A 12721-nucleotide genomic window follows, 5' to 3' on the forward strand; every position below is an offset into this window, starting at 1 on the left:
TAATAGTAAAACAACTTACAACGAATAATTGAATTTTAATTGATATATTTTAACAAGATATATATTTCTAGGTTCAAATGTAACTCACTATATTTTTTGTACTAATCAGAAATCAAGCAGCTATAAAAATATAATAATGATACGGGTAGGAATAAATAGTCTGTAGCAATATCACAAAACAAATTGTTTAAGGCAAACAAAATGATCATAGAAAAGGCTGTCTTTTATTTAAACTGCTTAAAAGTTAGTATTTTGTGGCCTAAACTAGATTAATAAAAAAAAGAGCATAACCTGAAGGTATAAAAGCCATCAGCCTAAAATTTAATGATGAAAAACCTCAATAGAATGAACCTGAACATTCATAGGTGGCTCAGTTGCTACAGATATAAAATATTGAGGTATCTTGTATCGGGACCACAGACAGACCCATTACAGGAAAAAAACATTCTTACTCATTTATTTATCTCCTATCCATGAACATAAGATATGTCATTTAAACAAGTCAAAAACATTTGACAAAAAAACAGTTGTATACTGAATGACTGGACACTATAAAGATGGGTATTCAGGATAAAGTTGGAACAATGAAAAGATAATTCAATCCTTTTATAACTACAGAGAAGGTAAACCAAATCATTGAAACAGCAGAACTAATATCTCACACCCAACTCTTGTGAGGACAATTTTAAATTTGGAAAGAAAAGAGAACATTTATTCAGACTTTATTCATTAATAATTGATTTTAATATTGTCAAATTTCCAAGTGTTATATCATACTTAAGTCCTTAGTTGAGGTGTGAGGTCTTTTGCCTCATGTTTAAGTTTACACTTTGATTTTTAACACCCTATCAATTTTAATTTCAAATTGAAGTAATTACAAATCAATTAAAAAAATACATACATTATTTGGATTTATTATGGTATAGATATGTGGGAGCAGGTAGCTCAGTGGTAAGGCAATGTACAACTAACTCCAAGGACCCATGTTCAAATTCCTGGTCCTCTGGGATCCAATCAGCCTCATGAAGTGAGCACCAATGGGATAAAAATGGTGGTAGAGTATAATTCTGACTAAATCACCTTGCATGACCATTAGTATAGTAAAGTTTAGACTCCCTCTAAGTCGATAAAAAAATGCAATATATATTTTTGAAAAATGCAATAATTTGGTGCAATTTAACCAACTCTGATCATATTTAATCAAATCTGTTGAAGCATGTCAATTTCTAACAATATTTGTAGATACAGTTCTAACAAAATCAGATTTTTATTAAAATATCACACACATAAAATTAAGAAAGAACTTACAAATTTGTCAGAGAAATATCAATGTCTACTCCAGTGTAATCATGAGAGTATTTAATGATTGGTACCCTGGCTCCAAGAATTCGTTTAACACCCGTTACTCCAGGGACATATACTTGTAAGAGATCTCCCAGTAACTCCATTTGCCTTTGTGTTTGGCCTCGAGAGCTAATACCATTGATCTTAGATTGATAAACTAACCTTAAGTCATCTGAATTTTCCTGAAAAATGCATTCATGAAAAAAAAAATACCATATGGCATTATGGCCACAGTTAATAACAAAATAATTAGTACTTTATCATGTAATGACATATTGTCACTTAAAACGTAATATGACAAAACTGATTTATGAAGATGACACAATTTTACTGCTTTAATTGCAGATTGTGTTGTTAGCTAAATAATCAAGAAATATAATTGATATCATTCTTCATGTTATGAAGTCCTACTGTATCTAAAATGTATGACTATATGTAATCATTAAAAGTTAAATAAAATTTGAGCAATTTAATTTGGCAACTCTTCTTAGAATAACAACTAATATTAATTGAAATAATTCGTATTCACTTGTCAAATAGTGTTAGTATTAGTAGTAGCTGAAGTAGTATTCATGCAGGTAAAAAACCTTATGAGGAGCTCATTTGGTTTTGCTAAAGTCATTGACTGAAAAAAATTACCAGTCAGACCAAAATAACAAACCTTTCATTAAAAATAAGTATCTTTTTTTTCTTTTGTATTCCCTACCTGGCATACAAGATAATTACTAACATATTCAAACTAGAGTGGGAAGGTTGAGTTTTTATTCCATGTGACCACCACAAAATAAAAGTCAACCCACCCAGACATATCCAGTCAAAACAATTTCAGCATTAAATTAAACAACTAAAACCACTAATCCCCATCCAATTCATTCCTAAGGAATTGAAAATACTCCTACCTCTTGTTTCATTCCAGAAAATGCTACAAGTTTAGGTAAATATATACTATTTATAGTGCAGCTGTTCAATACAAATAACTTAGTAGAATAAAAAAATAAATAATGCTCATTTTCATTTATTTCAATTTCTTAAAGACAGGTAGGTCTTAGAGAGAGGTTATAAATAGTCCACACAACTTCTCCAAAAATAAATCTCCTTTTAATATAATTGTGGGTTCTTTGATTATTGGTGCAAATGAATATTGCATTGTAAAAGTTTTATCCAAATTTCGATTTAAAATGACACTCCTCTCACTGTTTTTCCAAGTCCGTAAAGGCAATTTCAAATCGTTGCATATGAACGGGAGAATTTTTCAGTGAATCATTTCAAAGTTTAATGCTGGTTATTCTCCATTGCTTGTTTAATAAATTGTAATGTAACATATTCAGCTAATAATCCACACCATTTGAAAAAAAAAATTAGTGAAGTAACAAAGAAAAGTAAACAATGATTTTATTGTGCCTATTTATAAATCAATTTTTTTTTATAAATCAATAAATTAAATCTAATTTAATATAAGTTGTAGTAATTAGCAAGATACAAAAATATATAAGGCTTCAAATTTAATAAATTCTATGTCAAGTAAGATTATAAACTATACATTGAACAATCAGTAAACCACAATTGGGGTTTCAACAGTAGTAGAATAAAAACCATGAAAAAAGGGAAGATATGGCTTGTGGTAAAAATCAAAATTAACCTATAAATTAGATATTGGTGATACCTAAAATGGCAGCTATTATTGCACTGTTTGACCACTTGATTATACTTTCAGTATAATCTTGTCTAGGATAGTATTTATTACAAATAACCAAAACCAAAATTGACCATATCTGATTTCTCTGAAGAGAGCAAAAAATTATGCTTTGCCCCACATATGTCTATCATATATGAATCAAAGCTATGCTGAAGGTGTTACATTATAAAATGTAAACAAAGTTCTAAATAAAATTCGGAAATCAGGCTTTTTCTGGCTTCGGCTACTGGTGTCATGGAACGGAAGGGGAATTTTGTAATGCTAGGAAAACCAAGCCATCATACTTTCCCCAACATTGCAACACTAACAGATAATGCTTTGAAAATTCATTCTAGGAACATTTTGGATAGATTTTTAGGAACACCTGCATTTACCATTTCACAATTTTTTAGGAAAAGTTATTATTTTTAGATTAAATATTGTATGTAGGGAATAACAAAAGCCCTAATTTGATTCCTCAAACAAATTTCTACAACGATGAAAAGCCCAGAAATTAAATGTCCAAAAATGGTCATAGTTTGAGGTTTTTAATTTGTTTTTACAAAAAGATATTTACCAATTGTAATTGTCAAGAGCTAATTTATTTCACTATTTTATGTGCTGGTATTTGTTAATGTTTGTTTTTCAAAAACAATTTTTTTTTTATAATTTTAAAAGTGAAAAAACAACAACATATTTCGATACTTCTATGATTCTTGTTTTTTACTATGTCGCAACAAATTTTTTTTTACAACATACAAAATTTGCATCCACTATTTTTCTGTTGGTTATCAAATTGAAAAAGTTCATTCTAAATTTATTTAAAAAAACATAATATCACTCCTGGAGACTAGTAAATCACCAGTATTACAATACACAGCCAATAAGATAGTTCCTATCAATAGATATCAAACACAAATTTAATCTGGCTGAACTGCTATAATGTTTAAACAATAAAATAACTAATTGCGCTACTATAATCAGTGGATCTTGCACTTATAACATAGTTTCTTTACACCCATTCATGTACATGTTAAAAAATAACAAACTCAACAACAGAAAAGTAATTAATTGTAACATAAGGAAGGTTCGGATATCATTTGTGTAACACATCATATATAGATACTAAAATATTATTTATGTAAGTTAGTATTATTGATGTGGTAAGTAGATAAGGAAAAGCAAATTTTTAAAGGATAGCTTTTGTATTTTGATTGTGTGGTTTATTATATGATAAGGGCAACTAGCCTGCAAAAGAAAGTCATTTTAAATGAATTGTGACTAATCAATGATTAAGGTTGTCTAGTTGAAAATGGCCTAAGGGCCGAAACATGGGAGGTTTTAAAATAAAGTGTTGAGAATAAATTGGATCATTGAAGTAGATCTTATTATTAATATGAACCACTCTCAAACAATCAATTAATAAATATATTAAATCATCAATCTAATGGGTAATAAATTTAATAATCAAAAACATTATGACAATTTCTAAACTAAAATATCAAAAAACTAAAAACTTAAAATTAGTAATATAAAAGAAAAATAACAATTATTAGATTTAAAAAGGATAACTAATTGATGGCATTTAAATTAAAAATAAATCAAAAACAAATTAATAGGAAAATAATTAAAACAAACAATAAGAAGCAAGAAACCAAAAAATAGCTAAATGTATATGTAAATAAATAAGAAACATAAATTGAGACATTATTTAAAATATGAGTTTTATTTTTAGATCTAAATATTTAAAAAAAGATCACAATATAGATGAAATGAAAGGCTGATTTAGTGAAACAACACCATTTTAATCATATTATTAATCAACATGCGTTTTTAGTTATTTCACTCCTTAGTAAACAAATTTAAATCACATTTCATTTAAATTTTAGAGGGATTGTGGCACTTTAGAGGCAATTCCTTGTAATATCTAAAAACATTTCCTGATCAAGCTATATGTATAACAGAAATAAATATAACAATAAAGCTCTCCTGTATTGACATGTTGATTGATCTGAGATTTTCTTTTATTTGAAATATGTTTTGAGCAATAGTTGCAATAAAAAAGTCTTCCATCAATGGTAACAACTATTTTATATTTGGTTTTAAAGCAGAGTATAATATTTAAAAAAAGAAACGAAGAAGGAGTGTAATTTCAGAAAATGAAAAAATCCATACCTATTGTTATAAGTGAATTGTTGAAGGAAGGATTTTGTATGTTGCTTGGTGTATTACTAATTAAATGAATATGAACTTTCGATTGTAATCTGGAATTTGTTCTTCATACTGGCATTTTTATTAATTTCTATTTTTTAAAACTGAAATAAACAATATATACATTTATCATCAAATATGTAAAATAAAGCTTGGCTAATTGCAACTGGGAACACTGTTCAACTATAGATTTATCAACAGCTTAAAAAAAAAATATGCACACAAAATATGCTATTGCATAAAAATCAGGGCCTTGATCATAAGCAACAGAATAAGAAGAAAATGCATGGAAGGATACAATTCAATGACAGAATGATTGGGACAATGTGAGTTTTTAGAAATGAATTCTGCATATATGATTATTTTGACATACATAATGCAGTCTAGAAACCATATGGATTAGTGAGTTAGACTTTTAATGTGATTTGGGTAGCCCATAGAGTTTAACAGTTCTATCCAGAATTAGGTTGAAAGTAAAAATGAAAAACTTTCATAAAAACAATTATTAAATTTAATTGGAGAATATGTAAGTTATACCTGAAAATACCTGAGAAAAATTATAATGAAGTACAACATCAAGGTCACAACCTTCTTTTCCAAAAGAATTTACCGTAGAACCAAAAGGGAAGGCTCTTATATTAGGGAAAAGCCCAGACAAAATCATTTCCACTTGTCTTGCACAAATCATCCTTAGCTTAAAGCCTAGCTCGCTTAATTTTGTAGATTGATAAAGAATCTCCATTTCATTTAACAACTATAAAACAACAGAATATAGAAATTTATAATTTTAACACAAAATATTCATGAGTGAAATTAAATGGCTAGCTTACAGATTGAGCAACGGACATCCATTCAATAATCTCATGTTCTGTTGGTGCTTGAGCAACATTAAAGTGTGATGAGACATTTACTGGGGACGAAATTAATTTTTTTTTTTTTCCTGTTCTAAACCAGATAAAAGGTGATACTACAGCTTGGTTGTTTGAGTTAAAGTTTAATTTCTGAACTGCTTCTGCATTAGTAAATTCTACAAGAACGAAGTGCTAAAACATATCACAATATATATATTTATTATGGAATAGTATTGGCAAAATATTTGAGACAAGCAATTAAAAAAAAATTCTAAATTTTCAAAGATTAGAACTTTTAAGTCATGGTTTGAACTTATAGGTAAAAGGAAACTTCCAATGGAATGTTCAGTAAAATATAATTAGATTAAATCATGAAAGTTTTCAAATCACAGTGCTTCCTAAGAAAGACACTTATGATTGATTTAGAGCAATAGATATGAATAAACCTTATTATAGAACTTCAAATCAGTGAATAAAAAAAATTAACTAGCACTACCAATTATACATAAAAAGCCTTAGTAAAATCAAAATTACATTTTCTTTCACTTGGTAATAGTACATATTTTCAACAGCACAAATACTTTGACAATAGTCATGAAGCTCAAGGCAAGAGTTTTCGGAGTTGACCTGAACAACATAACTTCTTTGGGCAGCTTTTCGTCCTTTTTCTATCATGTCATCAAACCTAACAAACTGCGCTGTTTTAATATCACCATTTCGGTCTTTACCTAAAAAATTTAATTCATGTGTTTTATAACACTAATATAAAAAAAAATTGATTATCTCTAAGAAATTGGACGTACCAGATAAATTTGTACAATAAACATTTTTTGAAAAATTATTGGAGCTATAAATAACATTTTCAAAAGCGATATTAGCAATATGTTTAACAATGTTCTTGCGATAACAATAAACAAAACCTGGTTTAATTTTCAGGAAAATACCCATTTTAAATAAAGGTGGAACAGAAGGTTTCACCACAGCTAGTATAATCGGTCAAATATTTAAACTTATCGTCATTTATGCTTTATAATTATTTTCCTTTAATTTATTACGAATAAAAGTTTAAATATTATTTCTTTTAATTTTGGATCAGATATCAATCACAGAAAATCTTAAGTTTGATATCAATTTGTGTAAAAAATTGAACAAGCAGCGAGAAATGGCGCATTTGAGAAAACAGGCCACCGCAGCATCCTTCACCCCTTACAACGCATAAGCTGCACGTGTGTTAGTTCAGTCTTCTGCTTACATTCTGGTAAGTACTTATAACATTGTTGATATTGCTGTTTTAAGTTATTCGTTTATGAGTTTTAAGGTCGTGTAGCTAATTATTGGGTGTATTTTAGGTTTACCAACATCAGCGTGAACAATAAACCTGGAGCGTTGGTAGTATGAGCTCCAATACCTGTTATAGATGTAACCGGACTGGGCATTTCGCTAGGGAATGCCCTAATGGTGGAGGAGGAGGAGGTGGAGGTGGATTTGGAGGACGTGGTCGTGACAAATGTTATAAATGCAATCGCTATGGTCACTTTGCAAGGGATTGTAAAGAAGATCAAGACAGATGTTACAGATGCAATGGTGTGGGACACATTGCCAAGGACTGTCAACAAAGTGCTGATGAGCCTTCTTGTTACAACTGTAATAAAACTGGCCACATAGCTAGGGAATGTCCAGAACAGAGAGATGGTTCTCGAGGTGGGTTCACCTCTGCTTGTTATAATTGTAACAAAACTGGGCACATGGCCCGAGCGTGTCCTGATGGATCCAGGTCCTGTTACAGTTGTGGGAAGACAGGACACATTAGTCGTGACTGCGATAAGAATGACTGAAAGATTTGTCAAACTGAGGAAGTTATATATTTGTTTTTGTAAGGGGCAACTTTTTTTTTTTCTTTTTTACTATTACACCTTGAAGTATATGTTTATTTTACATAGATTTGCCATTACGCTTTACTACTGTACTCCAGAGCATTTGCAAGTTGTTGAAGTTTTGTATTTGAAAAATGCAGATTTGTTGTAATCGTATTAAAAGTAACATTTCATATGTGACTTATTGAAACCCTACTTATAATAAATGAAAGATGATTTTTAAGATGTCTTATTCATTTTGTAATCCAGTAATTTCCTAGTAGTAAGTCTTACTTATTGTAAATATGTCATGTATATATTTAATATATATTTTAATCTTTACATTTTCCTTGTAATCAAAATGTATGTAAGAATACATTTATTTTACTACAATTTTGCATTTTATTATGAGGAAAGAGGAGTTGGGGAAGAACCTAAGTTCCAACTAGAAGTATGATTATTGAACTCACTTTAATGTTTTATTGGTAATTTTTAAGGTATTGCATATTAAAAGCAGAACTATATATGTGAATTTAACATTTTATTTCCGGATTCATAGTGTTGATTTAAAAAAAAAATTATTTAGTAGTTTGATATATTTCAAGAAATTCTTATTAAATTTGGGTGATTTAAGTTGTTTTACAAGTAATGCATTCACCAGGTGTTGGGAGGGGAGTTGCTTGGTGAGGAGGGGATGAAAGGAGGTAATGTACTGGTTATGATGAGCTGTAGTTGAGCTGGAACCGAGGTATTTGATATGGTGCTGGATTTGGACTTGTTTAGGGAAGAGAAGGGTGGAAACCCTGAGAAGATTCGTCAAAATCAGAAAGATCGGTATAAAGATGTTGGATTAGTTGATCTAGTTGTAAACAATGATTTAAAATGGCGACAATGTAAGTTTGGTTGTAAATGCTTATCACTACATGTTAGTGCAATATTGGGACATGTTTCTTAATTTAAATTTGATATTTTAACAGTAAGGTTTCAAGCTGACAATTTCAACAAATTAAAGAACCTTTGCAGTAAAGAAATTGGTGAAAAAATTAAGGTATTTTAGTTTCAATAATTTTTGGTTAGTGGTAGTTCTAGATTGGTTAATAAATTATGAATTTTTACAGAAAAATAAAATTAACCATACCCCAAATGAGCTTAATTTTTCTAGTTTTATTGGTGTTAATGATAAAAATTTACTAAATTCCCACCTTGAAGACAAGAGTTATATTGGTGGTTTTGAACCTACTCAGGTTGATACTAAAGTGTTTTTAAGTATTAAGGAAGATTCCTTAGTGCCACAAACTAATAATCACCCTCATTTATGGAGGTGGTATACTCACATTAAAAGTTTTGGTGCTGGAATAAATGATTTCCCTGTTTTTAATGAGGTGAGGATTTTATTATTTCTTTCTGGTTAACAGCTTTAAGCATGAGAGCATGAATGTCTTTTCAGTTTCTCTTTTTTACATTTTTAGTTTCTTATAGAATTTTAAAAGAGATCAATATTCACTTACCTCTGTTATACTTGAATGTTGATCATCATTTAAATAAGTTAGGTTCACTCATTGGTTAGGTATCTTACTGCATTATTATTTAATCCCATTCAAGTTATTTTTTTACAAGTAAGCATTGATGCCTTGGTTTGATATGGTTCTTAGAAAATCATTAGAATTGTTTCCCCTTAGAAATTACTCACAGAAAGCTAAACAGCTTTAAAATAGATTTGAGAGCCGGTTTAAACATTAAAGTATTAATAGTGTGACTTAGTGATACCTCTTAATAGGTATTATAAGCTTTGAAGCTCGGTTTTTAAATATTATGGTTATAGCTGTTAAAATCTTATAAAACCAATGTTATAAGGTGATTAAAATTTTTAAACCTTTAAACAGTTACTTATAAACAAACTAAAGGATCAATATATTTTAGTGACGATGCCATACTGTGCACAATTTTTTCACATGATTCCAAATCAAGAAATTGATGAGTCCTCTATTATATGTTTTGTATGGATGTATGTTTTATTAAGCTTTGATCATATGGATTAATTTCTTTTATCATTGTCTCCTAATTGGCTTTATTATTTTTTTTCTTATATCTAATGTATGTTACTATGGTATATTTTATGTGTGTAATTTATTTGCTTGGTAAATTTGATGTTCGACTTTTTATCATTGATTCCTTTATAATAAAATCTGATTGGATGAGCTCATTATTTATTTTTTTATTTCTTTAAATATTGTGTACAGTAGAACTTAGCAACTAAATATGGGTTTTTTATCTAACCAGCAGCTAACTTAAATACCTTTTGATATGTTTGTTTATTCTATAGGTTCATCATGTAAAATATAATAAATAAAATAGTTCAATATCATTTTCGCTGTTATTCCTGGAAGTAATTTTCCTATTTATTAAATTCTGAAACTAATTAAAATCAAAGTATCTCTTTAGTATCATATGGGTTGTTCGATTTTATTAACTGTGCTTGTCCCATCTGATCGATTTCTTATAAATGTTACACATTTATGCCATTGTCTGTCAAGTATGATTTTCTCCCTGTCGAAAGCCTACTAATTTTTTCGTCTAAGAAAGTCAATTTTTAAGTTAATGCCCTTCTGAATTCACCATTTACTCTCTTACAAAGAAATTAATTTTGGTGTTAGGACAAAGATCTTAAAGTATCTTTTTCGGAATGGTGTAGATTTGATTCACATCTAGGGCAGTTAATATTTAGGATGTGTTAAACTACAGGTGAAAAAGCATTATGTATAAGTAGAAGATATAAATTGTATTATTTATTTATTTTTTTCCTATTTTCATCTACTCAATAAATATATCACGTATAATTAAGTATTTCAGTGAAATTATTGCTTGTTGATATGGTTTGTTGGAATAATGAATCATATGCATGATTCTATCATATACAGCAGATTAACCGGGTTCATAATCTGTATGAATTTTATTTTATGAAATAATTGAATCGTTTTATGTTTAAAGGGCTGTTCTCCAATTATTTGTATGTTGATTATTGTATTCTGTTAATCACTTCTTGAATATCAAAATGACCAATCTCTAGAGTAACACCCTCAAAGTTATTTTGAGAACAAACTTTTGAAATTAAAGGAAGCTATTTTTCAAAAAGAACACAACAATGAAGATGGTTAGGGGGTGGTCAATGAAGAACACAAATAAATAAAAACTTCTCAACCCAACCATATTTTTGATAATATGCATTGTCAACTGTCATCACATCATTATAATGAAGATAATTCATAAGCCCGAAATAATTGAAGAACATTCAATTAAGGTTCATAATAATTTGTTGGTGCCCGTTAATGAAGGAAGTTCTCTGAATCATTTGGCTGTAACTAATAAGTTCAGTTTTATTAGGAAAACTTATGAAGATATTAAAATCAGGTTTAAGTATAACACCAAGAAAGAACTAATAGTATTTTTTAACACCTTTAAAGGCTTTAAATTTTTATTCTCCTCGATTTGTTACTTTTGTAAATGTAACAAAACATGTTACTACTTCTTTCCTAGTTACAAAATGTGTATAAATGTTTGTTAATATGCATTATTTATCATAATAGATTTATGATAGGTGACTCTTTGTAAATTAGAAGTTATCAGGCATAGTCATTAGGACTTCAAATGGCAAATTATTAGTTCTAATTTAGAATTCTTTGGCTTGGAGTAACATAAACCATATCCCAAATTCAGAAAAAGGATTCTGAAAAATGGAAACTGAAGGTTGTTAAAAACGAGGTTGGATACATGTTATGTAATAATTTAACAGCTACTGACTTTTCTGAGAACATTGTTTTTCTATGCAACAGTTTCATATTTAACTGACAGCATATAATAAAAACTAGAAATATCTAAAAATGGATCTTGCTTGTTTCTCTAAGCAATAGAATCAAAGTATTTAGCTATGAAAAAGTTAATTTGAGAAGCATCTTTTTTGGGTGTACAAAATTTTCACATCAGATCTTCCAACTTGGCAGGAAGCCACATTATTATGCCTTACTGTACATGAAATGTTGAAAATAAATAAAGGCGACTGATTCCTGTGATAATTAATTTTTGTTCTATAATGTGCAAGAGATTAGTAGTGTATCAGTCAGGACAGCCTACTTGTTTCTTCGAAGTTTAAAGTGAATCAATTTGACACAAAACATATAGATTTAAATAATTTAAGTTTAGTAATTTTATAACTTTAGCGTAATAATATAATTTTAATTGAAATTAGAACTTACATAATTAAGTTAGTATTCATTCATAATGTATTTATCATTAGAGTTAAGTTTTAAAAAAATGTTTTGGTACAAAATTAAACCACTTGTAATAATAATAACTGTCAAATCATTTGTTCATTATCCTTGCTAATTTACAAGGTTGTATATATGTTTGTGAAAACTGATTAAAAACTATAAATAAATTGTATTTTCTTGTTAAATATTTAGAAGACCTTTTATGTAATGAAATCTTACTGATATAATTGAGCATTATATATTAATAGAACTGCAGCAAGATAAAACCATGTAACTTGTAATTTTAAACCCAAATAGATTAATCAATCTGTCCCTAAATCTCAAAAATAAATTTATATAATTACTAGGAATAGAAAATTGTAAGCACTCCTGACCATTATATTTGAACCTTGGAAAAAGTGTTTATCAATGAGAAATTAGATGTTAAACTAGAAACCTTAGATAGATAGGCTTGGTTCTAACAAACCATTTAATTAATAATTTAAACACAAAAGGTGATAAAAGGACTATCTAAAGTCTAAA

At 28.7% G+C, this 12721-nt stretch overlaps 3 protein-coding genes across 4 annotated transcripts in view; 2 read left to right on the plus strand and 1 right to left on the minus strand.

The window, feature by feature from the left end:
• Window positions 1-7117, minus strand: part of LOC106680493 (poly(A) RNA polymerase, mitochondrial) — a 9335-nt gene extending 2218 nt beyond the window's left edge. The window contains exons 1-5 of the mRNA XM_014420240.3: window positions 6885-7117; window positions 6616-6809; window positions 6061-6273; window positions 5778-5984; window positions 1309-1526 (exon numbers count right to left, since the gene is read on the minus strand). Of these exons, the coding sequence (XP_014275726.1) occupies window positions 1309-1526; window positions 5778-5984; window positions 6061-6273; window positions 6616-6809; window positions 6885-7029 (977 nt within the window). The 5' untranslated portion in view covers window positions 7030-7117. The remainder of the gene's footprint in view (window positions 1-1308; window positions 1527-5777; window positions 5985-6060; window positions 6274-6615; window positions 6810-6884) is intronic.
• A 78-nt stretch (window positions 7118-7195) lies between these two features.
• On the plus strand, window positions 7196-8178 carry CNBP (CCHC-type zinc finger nucleic acid binding protein). Its single transcript, XM_014420246.3, has 2 exons — window positions 7196-7339; window positions 7431-8178. The coding sequence occupies exon 2, from the start codon at window positions 7476-7478 to the stop codon at window positions 7914-7916; it is 441 nt and encodes a 146-aa protein (XP_014275732.1). The 5' UTR covers window positions 7196-7339; window positions 7431-7475; the 3' UTR covers window positions 7917-8178.
• A 422-nt stretch (window positions 8179-8600) lies between these two features.
• The window catches only part of SerRS (Seryl-tRNA synthetase), an 18009-nt gene continuing 13888 nt past the window's right edge, over window positions 8601-12721 (plus strand). The window contains exons 1-3 of one of the 2 annotated variants that reach the window (XM_067046089.1): window positions 8634-8827; window positions 8912-8982; window positions 9053-9316. In XM_067046089.1, the coding sequence (XP_066902190.1) occupies window positions 8692-8827; window positions 8912-8982; window positions 9053-9316 (471 nt within the window). In that variant the 5' untranslated portion in view covers window positions 8634-8691. Of the gene's footprint in view, window positions 8828-8911; window positions 8983-9052; window positions 9317-12721 lie in introns of both variants that reach the window. The other variant, XM_014420241.3, reaches the window with a different exon arrangement.

Source organism: Halyomorpha halys, unplaced genomic scaffold (assembly GCF_000696795.3).
Source record: "Halyomorpha halys isolate HHAL.00 unplaced genomic scaffold, Hhal_1.1 Scaffold265.1, whole genome shotgun sequence".
In the NCBI taxonomy this organism is placed as follows: domain Eukaryota; kingdom Metazoa; phylum Arthropoda; class Insecta; order Hemiptera; family Pentatomidae; genus Halyomorpha; species Halyomorpha halys.